General features: G+C 40.1%; 1 protein-coding gene across 1 annotated transcript; it reads right to left on the reverse strand.

Moving 5' to 3' along the window:
- Positions 1-1,552: 1,552 nt before the first annotated feature.
- LOC121320218 (NAD(P)(+)--arginine ADP-ribosyltransferase 2-like) lies at positions 1,553-8,789 on the reverse strand. Its single transcript, XM_041258470.1, has 2 exons — positions 8,136-8,789; positions 1,553-1,844 (listed from the first exon to the last, which is right to left on the reverse strand). The coding sequence occupies exons 1-2, from the start codon at positions 8,776-8,778 to the stop codon at positions 1,819-1,821; spliced, it is 669 nt and encodes a 222-aa protein (XP_041114404.1). The 5' UTR covers positions 8,779-8,789; the 3' UTR covers positions 1,553-1,818.
- Positions 8,790-10,385: the final 1,596 nt, after the last annotated feature.

Consider the following 10,385-nt stretch of genomic DNA (forward strand, 5'->3'; position numbering starts at 1 on the left):
TAAAAGGACGGGTAAAAGTAAACGAGAGAGCGGTAGAATGGAAGAAAAGAAAGTTATTGCGCAACTGCCTTCTAAAACCAAGTGTTTCATTTTAAAATATTACTTTGCCACACTATTCAAACATGCCATTGCGTTTATGATTCTGAGTGAGTGAGGGGTTGTGACAGAAATATGAGTTCTGGTTGTAAATCTCCCTCCCAACCTGTGAGGGTGCTAAGTAGTGAAAGAGGAAGTCTTTGGACTGGCTGGCCTGACAGTTCGTTTCGTGGGTCGGGAAGTCGGTCAGCCTGGAAGAAGGCTCCACGGTAAACAGCCGACTCTCTGGGCCTCCTGGGTATGTTACACAAACTTCCTGGGGTCCGCGTTGAATCTAACCAATCATCGTGCAGAGAGGCGCCTTGAGCTTCAACCAGTCATGGCTCACAGCCTCCATGGCTCAGCCCCTGAGCAGCAGCAGCGCTTGATTCGAAAGAGCGATTCGAGAAGAGGAGCGCAGGATGGTAAGCCATTACCAGAGCTATATACTGTTAATAATAATAATATTAATATGTAATTAATAGTAAATAATCTAATAATAATAAATAACATTTTACTGTATTTGCAGTACTGTATAGCTACGGTGGCTATATACTGTTGAAACGTAATATTTTACTGTATTTAATATTTTAAAAAAAACACGTCTTATTCAACAACACAACAGGGATTCTTACTGAAACTGCTGTAATGGGGAGTCTCATTGAAACTGCTGTGCAATAGGATAGCGAGTCTCATTGAAACTGCTGTGCGTCTCATTGAACTGCTGTGCGATAGCGAGTCTCATTGAAACTGCTGTGCGATAGCGAGTCTCATTGACACTGCTGTGCGGTAGCGGGTCTCACTGAAACTATTGTGCGATAGCGAGTCTCATTGAAACTGCTGTGTAATGGGAGTCTCATTGAAACTGCTGTGCGATAGGGAGTCTCATTGAAACTGTGGTGCGATAGCGAGTCTCATTGAAACTGCTGTGCGATAGCGAGTCTCATTGAAACTGTTGTGCGATAGCGAGTCTCATTGAAACTGCTGTGCGATAGCGGGTCTCATTGACACTGCTGTGCAATAGCGAGTCTCATTGAAACTGCTGTGCGATAGCGAGTCTCATTGAAACTGCTGTGCGATAGCGAGTCTCACTGAAACTGCTAACTGCTGTGCGATCTCATTGAAACTGTAATGGGGAGTCTCATTGAAGCTGCTGTGCAATAGGGGAGTCTCACTGAAACTGCTGTGTAATGGGGAGTCTCATTGAATGTTATGTAATGGGGGTTCTCGATGAAGCTGCTGTGCAATAGGGGTCATATTTCTACCCCTGAAGTGCATGAATGCCAGATTATGCTCTACAGTTAAAGTAGTAACTCCACACAGACGCACAAGTGATTTTTCAATGATGCTCAAAAAGCTGTTTTATTGCAGAAAGAAAGACCACGTCAAAAGCCACGGAGAGAGAGAGAGAGAGAGAGAGAGAGAGAGAGAGAGAGAGAGAGAGAGACTCCATACAGTGCTTTTTTTTTTTTTTTTTTTTTTTTTTTTTTTTCATGTTCTGAAGATTCAAACACTGACCCTGTATTTCTGAATGTAGCTTTGCTGTTATAAAAGCTGCCAAGTCTTTGACTTAAAAAAAAACAATAAAAAGAGGTCAGTTAGTGTCTCTTCATCGATTTGAAATGTTTTATATAGCGCACAGCAAATGGCCCACAATGAATGAATTTAGATTGAATATCTGTATTGCGCAGCCTGCGTTAGTCTCGTGACTCGTGTCACGTGACTGTAGACTCAACCCTGACATCACCCGTGTTTCTTTCCTTTATGCACTGCAATGAAAAAGAGAAATAAATGACAAGTGGGTAGCAATGTGAAACACAGACTATCTTCATGCAAAAACTGTTCAAGCAACGTTAAGCTTTCTCAAACAAGAAACTGCAAAACTAATGCAATTACTAGTTAACATTTTTGTTTTATTTGGAATCGGCAATTATTTTACCCCCGTTTTCTCCCCAATTTGGAATGCCCAATTACTTTTAAAGAGCCTGTCTGACAGCTGCAACCCCCCTCCCCCCCTGCAGTGACTCAGCTTGAAGAGACGAAGAGAGACAAGTATGACGAGCCGTTTAAACATTTAATCCTCAATTGCTGATATCAAGAGTGGTATTATTGATATCACGGTATCACATTACTGATATCATTATTAAAATTGCTGATATCAGCAATTGAGGATTAAATGTTAAAACAGCTTGCCATAGACAAGCGCACTCAAGCTTCAGTCCTCCGAAACAACAACGTGCTTCAAGCTGTCAAGTGGAGCTGCCTGCTTTCTTTCACACTGCAAGCCAGCTGTGAAGCCAATCGAACAATCTAAGATACCGCTGTCACTGTAATGACTTACTGCCCAGTTTGTAATGTACCTGGCGTAGGGAGGTTGTTTCACATCGCTCTCTGTCTGGATATTATTATTGTTATATAAATTGGTTTACTTATTGTACATATCATTGTTATTGTGTTTGTATACTGTGATATGTAGTGGGAAAGCTTTGTTTTTAGTCTTTATTTTTAATTATTGTTCTCGAATCTACAGACGTGCTCAAATTTGTTGGTACCATTACAGCTCATTGAAATAATGCTTCATTCCTCCTGAAAAGTGATGAAATTAAAAGCTATTTTATCATGTATACTTGCATGCCTTTGGTATGTCATAGAATAAAGCAAAGAAGCTGTGAAAAGAGATGAATTAGTGCTTATTCTACAAAGATATTCTAAAATGGCCTGGACACATTTGTTGGTACCCCTTAGAAAAGATAATAAATAATTGGATTATAGTGATATTTCAAACTAATTAGTTTCTTTAATTAGTATCACACATGTCTCCAATCTTGTAATCAGTCATTCAGCCTATTTAAATGGAGAAAAGTAGTCACTGTGCTGTTTGGTGTCATTGTGTGCACCACACTGCACATGGACAGGCTGTCCATGTGCAGTGTGGTGGACAAGCTCCTAGAACGAACAGGAGACGACCTGGTAGTAGTCGTCCACATCGGTACAAACAACATTGGAAGAGACAGACCAAAATCCCTGCCAAACAAATTCAGAGAGCTAGGAAGGAAATTAAAAGAGAAAACCAAAACTGTGGTATTTTCTGGTATACTACCGGCACCTTGCAAAGGACCATATGGACAGCTGGAAATAATTAATCAAAACGCATGGCTGAAGACGTGGTGCACACGGGAAGGCTTCACCTATCTTGATCATTGGACCACATTCTACAACGAGGACTATCTGTATAGACGGGATGGACTGCATTTAAATAACAAGGGAACCAGTCTACTCGGAGAAAAGATCCTCGAGCAGGTTCAGAAGCATTTAAACTAGAAAGGAAGGGGGGAGAAATCAACAAAAAAAACAGAAAGGGAGACCGCATCAAAACAAGAACAACAACTCAGGTAAGACAACCATTAAATGTATTTATCTAAATGCTAGAAGTATCAGAAAAAAAATTCTAGAACTTGAAGCTACTGCACTAACAGGTAACTATGTTGTGATAGGTGTTACAGAAATTTGGTTGTCTGAGAGTGATGGGGACGAATATAATATTTGTGGGTATACACTGTATAGGAAAGACAGGCAGGACAGAAGAGGAGGAGGGGTAGCGCTATACATAAGAAACAGTCTTGAAGCCCAGGTGTTAAACCTGGACAAAGAAAATAAAACCGAATCAATATGGGTCAGAATAACAGACAAAAATTCAAAAGGCATAATAATAGGAGCATGCTATAGACCGCCAGATTCAGACGGTGAGCACAATAATCTGTTATACAATGACATTAGAAATGCGTGTAGCAAAGGAGAAGCCATACTAATGGGGGATTTCAACTTCCCCCAAATAAAATGGGAAAACCCGGTGGGTAGCACGAAGGATGAAATAGAAATGGTGGAAATGACAAATGACTGCTTCCTAACACAATTTGTCAAGGCACCGACTAGAGGGGAGGCATGCCTTGATTTAGTCTTTTCAAATAACAAAGATAGAATAACTAAAACAGAGGTCAGAGAACCACTGGCAAACTCAGACCACAACATGGTCTCATTTGAAGTGTTTTTTAAATCCCCAAAAGTAATGACTAAAGCTAAGGTTTACAATTTTAGAAAAGCAAACTATGAAGGTATGAAACAGAGACTAACAGAAGTAGATTGGAGTAAAATAGAGAAAACACCCACAGAAGAAGGATGGTTGTTCTTCAAAAATGTAGTACTAGAGGCGCAAAACAATTACATCCCTAAAGTAGACAAATCTAAATGTAAAACTAAATTGCCAAAATGGTTTAATAGATCAATTAAAAAAAAATATTCAGCGAAAAAAGGCACTTTACAGAGCATTAAAAAAGGACCAAAAAGAAAGTACGCAGAAAGAGTACACAGAACTGCAAACGCAAGTCAAAAAGGAAGTTAGAAAGGCCAAGAGAGAAATAGAAATGAACATTGCTAAGGGAGCTAAAACCAATTCCAAAATGTTTTTCCAATATTACAACAGCAAGAGAACATTCAAAGAGGAGATTAAATGTTTAAGAGATACAAATGGCAAAATCGTAGATGAAGAAAAAAAATAGCAAATATATTAAATGATTACTTTTCACAAGTTTTTACAAAGGAAGATACTGACAACATGCCCCACATGTCATCCAGTTCCTATCCAGTTTTAAATAACTTTAGCATAACTGAGGCAGAAGTGTTAAAGGGACTAGGAGCTCTTAAAATAAACAAATCCCCTGGGCCGGATGAGATCCTCCCAGTAGTACTCAAAGAAATGAAAGAAGTAATTTACAAACCGCTAACCAAGATCATGCAGCAGTCTCTTGACACAGGGGTGGTACCGACAGACTGGAAAATTGCAAACGTAATACCGATCCACAAAAAGGGAAACAAAACTGAACCAGGTAACTACAGACCAGTAAGCCTGACTTCTATTATATGCAAACTTATGGAAACTATAATAAGATCCAAAATGGAAAATTACCTATATGGTAACAGGGTCCTGGGAGACAGTCAACATGGTTTTAGGAAAGGGAGATCGTGTCTAACTAACTTGCTTGATTTTTTTGAGGATGCAACATCGATAATGGATAATTGCAAAGCATATGACATGGTTTATTTAGATTTCCAGAAAGCTTTTGACAAAGTCCCGCACAAAAGATTAATTCTCAATTTGCTTGCCCGCTGAACGCAGTTGGGATTCAAGGAAACACATGTACATGGATTAGGGAGTGGTTAACATGTAGAAAACAGAAAGTACTGATTAGAGGAAAAACCTCAGAATGGAGTGTGGTAACCAGTGGTGTACCACAGGGATCAGTATTAGGTCCTCTGCTATTCCTAATCTACATTAATGATTTAGATTCTGGTATAGTAAGCAAACTTGTTAAATTTGCAGACGACACAAAAGTAAGGAGTGGCAAACACTGTTGCAGCAGCAAAGGTCATTCAAAATGATCTAGACAAGATTCAGAACTGGGCAGACACATGGCAAATGACATTTAATAGAGAAAAGTGTAAGGTACTGCATGCAGGAAATAAAAATGTACATTATAAATATCATATGGGAGATACTGAAATTGGAGAAGGAATCTATGAAAAAGACCTAGGAGTTTTTGTTGACTCAGAAATGTCTTCATCTAGACAATGTGGGGAAGCTATAAAAAAGGCTAACAAGATGCTCGGATACATTGTGAAAAGTGTTGAATTTAAATCAAGGGAAGTAATGTTAAAACTGTACAATGCACTAGTAAGACCTCATCTTGAATATTGTGTGCAGTTCTGGTCACCTCGCTATAAAAAAGATATTGCTGCTCTAGAAAGAGTGCAAAGAAGAGCGACCAGAATTATTCCGGGCTTAAAAGGCATGTCATATGCAGACAGGCTAAAAGAATTGAATCTGTTCAGTCTTGAACAAAGAAGACTACGTGGCGACCTAATTCAAGCATTCAAAATTCTAAAAGCTATTGACCGTGTCGACCCAAGGGACTTTTTCAGCCTGAAAAAAGAAACAAGGACCAGGGGTCACAAATGGAGTTTAGAAAAAGGGGCATTCAGAACAGAAAATAGGAGACACTTTTTTACACAGAGAATTGTGAGGGTCTGGAATCAACTCCCCAGTAATGTTGTTGAAGCTGACACCCTGGGATCCTTCAAGAAGCTGCTTGATGAGATTTTGGGATCAATAAGCTACTAACAACCAAACGAGCAAGATGGGCCGAATGGCCTCCTCTCGTTTGTAAACTTTCTTATGTTCTTATGGACCAGAGAAAGCAAAGGAGAGAGTTGTCTGAGGAGATCAGAAAGAAAATAATAGACAGCATGGTAAAGATAAAGGCTACAAGACCATCTCCAAGCAGCTTGATGTTCCTGTGACAGCAGTTACAAATATTATTAAGAAGTTTAAGGTCCATGGAACTGTAGGCAACCTCCCTGGGCGCGGCCGCAAGAGGAAAATCGACCCCAGATTGAACAGAAGGATAGTGCGAATGGTAGAAAAAGTATCAAGGATAACTGCCAAAGAGATACAAGCTGAACTTTTTGAGCAAAAGTTGGCTCCATGCATGACGACCCAGGAGGACTCCACTTTTGAAAGAAAAACATAAAAAAGGCAGACTGGAATTTGCTAAAATGCATATTGACAAGTGAAGCTTTCAAAGAATAGAACACCTTACCTACAGTGAAACATGGAGGAGGCTCGGTTATGTTTTGGGGCTGCTTTGCTGCGCCTGGCACAGGGTGCCTTGAATCTGTGCAGGGCACAATGAAATCTCAAGACTATCAAGGCATTCTGGAGCGAAACGTACTGCCCAGTGTCAGAAAGCTCTGTCTCAGTCGCAGGTCATGGGTCCTCCAACAGGATAATGACCAAAACACACAGCTAAAAGCACCCAAGAATGGATAAGAACAAAACATTGGACTATTCTGAAGTGGCCTTCTATGAGTCCTGATCTGAATCCTATCGAACATCTATGGAAAGAGCTGAAACGTGCAGTCTGGAGAAGGCACCCATCAAACCTGAGACAGCTGGAGCAGTTTGCTCAGGAAGAGTGGGCCAAACTACCTGTTAACAGGTGCAGAAGTCTCATTGAGAGCTACAGAAAACATTTGATTGCAGTGATTGCCTCTAAAGGTTGTGCAACAAAATATTAGGTTAGCGGTCCCATCATTTTTGTCCATGTCCTTTTCATTTGTTTTATTATTTACAATATTATGTTGAATAAAAAATCAAAGCAAAGTCTGATTTCTATTAAATATGGAATAAACAATGGTGGATGCTAATTACTTTTGTCAGTTTCAAGTTATTTCAGAGAAAATTGTGCATTCTTCGTTTTTTGTGGAGGGGTACCAATAAATTTGAGCACGTCTGTATTTAGAAAATAAAACCGTAACGCAAATAAATACCAATGTATATAGAATACAATAATTATGTTTAATTGGAAATGTTCTCGTGTAAAAATGGAAAATTACAATGAGAAAACATTTAAAAAGTATATTTATAAATCAACCACTAGCAGTATGATGCACGTGCAGTTCACATTTGAGAGTGTGTGTGTGTGTGTGTGTGTGTGAATGAACACTGTATAAACTAATAACCGTTATTCTTTATGGATGTATATATTGTTTTATATTATTATTTTTGTGTAGCAAATTAATTGGTTTCTTTGATACTTTGACGTATGTAGGAGTGGTATTCAAGGAGGGCCACTTAATTCATTCTTTTCTTCTTTTCTTTTGCCTTGAGACAGGCAGACCGTATGATATGGTAGACTCAATAAACAGTTGTTGGTGAATGACTAATCCAGGGCTGATTCTTTAAAAAAATAAAAATAAATTACACAATGCAAAATAAGGCCTGCTACACTTGGCCAATTTGCCACCCCCTGGGACCTCCTAGCTTCAGCCGGCAATGGCATAGCCCCGGATTGGAATCAGTAATCTCCTACAGGGCACATACTGCACTCCAGCAGAGTGCCTTTACTGGATATGCCACTTGGAAGTCTGCAATCAAGAGTTAAAGGTCGAACTAAACTTCCTGCGTTTTTGAGCCAGATGGCCTGCCACCACATCTCTCTCCTTACCTGCCAGGCAGTTGTAAATGCTTGTGGTTTGTGGCAGTGGTGTCAGTCTGATTTGATTCCCGTTGACGCCCTCCACTCGGAACCTCTCAAATGGCGGCACCAGCACCTCATCTTCAGCGGGGAACTGCGAATAACTTTGAATCGATGCGCCCTGGCACGTGACCATGTAGAAAATTGTTGCAGATCCAAATTGTATAGCTTTTTGTAGGCTTCGTGAAGTGGAGGTGAATTGGCCGAAGCGGACAGTTTTACCCTTGGCCACGCTTGTGGGCTTGGAAACGCCTCTGTACACATTATAACAGTTTTTAAATTTGGTTTTCAGCTTCTTCAGGGCATCGGTTAAGTAAAAATGCAGTGCCTTGAATGGGAACGCCTTGTAATTCTTTCCGCCTCCGTTTCTGACCGCTGTGTTGAAGTCACTGTAAACGCCTGGCATTGTGTAAGCGTAGATGGCAGTGGCTTGTTCTAGAGTCAGATATCCCAGAGATTTGTATTTCATTGCCGATTTTGCGTTGGACCAGGCGGAATTAAATTTTGGGTTCTGTTTCAGTTCTCTAGGCAGGTAAACCTTTTGAACATTTTGTAACATTTTGTCTCTGCAACCTTTATATTGATCATCTAGGGACTGTTTTGCGAAGTCCATCACTATTGGAGAATTCTGAAAATAGAAAAACAAAATGGCTGCCGTTCATGGACAGTACATTTTGAGCAGTGGAAAAAGTCATAATGATCACAAAATCTCCCACTTGGATAAACAGACAAGTTGGGTTTTTTTTGGAATCTCCAATTATTTTCACCCTGTTTTGCCCCAAATTTGGAATGGCCAATTGTTTCTTTAAGCCCTTGTCTCACCACTGCTGCAACCTCACAGTGACTTGGCTGGGGACAGACTTCAAAGTGAAGCCAACCAGACCTGTTGTGTTGTCGGAGGACTAACACAAATCTGGTGTCAACAAGATCTTTTTAAACTTTAGCTCTTCAAGTTTAACTACTGAGTCCATGAACTGATCTCAGGGGGAAGTACTCCAGGATCAGGGTCATGTCTCTGCAGAGTTTGGAATGGCTCATCACAAAACATTTAACAACATCAATCGCTTGTGTGTGCTAATGGTACTAATGCATCTCTTTATTGCTTAAACCACTTGAGAAGTGTGTCTTCTAATTCAGCGTACATCGAAGTGCGCAGCCGTTTACAGGCAGGTGCACATACTAAAGAATCAATCACTGACTGGATTTTCTCCCGACTTTTCCATATCGTATTCACTGTGCTTTTGGACAACCCCAGTTCACTACATAATTGCGCCTGCTTTCGTCCCTTTTTGATTTCACTGATAATGTAGAGTTTATCCTTGAGTAAGATAGACACTCGTTTAGTGCTCGCCATGTTAATACAGCACATGTACTGTAATCAAGAGCAACGCTCAAGCAGCAAGCGTGTAATACCCGCCGCGCAGACGTGCTGCGTGCCATCGTGGTGCGTGCGTAATAACAGGAAGTACACTACCGGTCAAAAGTTTTAGAACACCTCAATTTTTCCAGTTTATTGAAATTTAAGCCGTTCAAGTCCAGTGAATAACCTGAAATGGTACAAAGGTAAGCGGTAAACTGCCAGAGGTTTTAAAAAAAAAAAAGTTTAGGTTACCAAAAACTGAAAAATAATGTACATTTCAGAGTTATACAAAAAGGCCTTTTTCAGGGAACAAGTAATGGGTTAACAACTTACAGCTGTTCTGCAGCAACGGAAGTAAATTAAGCCTTAAATGTTGATGCTAACAATTCCTACATGTGTCCCAACCTTTGGTGATTACTTACAAACCATCTGTCTGTATAAAAGCAGTGTTGGAACAAACTGTGTTACTACACCCTCTTAAGCATTATTTGGACAGTATTGTACTGCAGGAAGTAGTATATTGCTATCATAATGGCAAGAAAAAGGCAATTAACAAAGGAAGACAGACAGACCATTATAACCCTTAAAAGTGTAGGTCTTTCCTTTAGAGAAATTGCAAAGAAAGACAAAGTGTCAGTGAGTACAGTTTCCTACACCATCAAAAGGCACTTGGAACCTGGAGGAAACACTGATAGGAAGAGTTCTGGCAGACCCAAAGCCACAACAGAATCAGAAAACAAGTTTCTGTCAACAGCTTGCGTGATAGGCGGCTCACAGGAAAACAGCTTCAAGCACAGCTTAACACTGGTTGAAGTGAGCAAGTCTCAGTTTCAACTGTGAAAAGAAGACTTCGAACTGCA

This window comes from Polyodon spathula, chromosome 8 (genome assembly GCF_017654505.1).
Source record: "Polyodon spathula isolate WHYD16114869_AA chromosome 8, ASM1765450v1, whole genome shotgun sequence".
NCBI lineage: Eukaryota > Metazoa > Chordata > Actinopteri > Acipenseriformes > Polyodontidae > Polyodon > Polyodon spathula.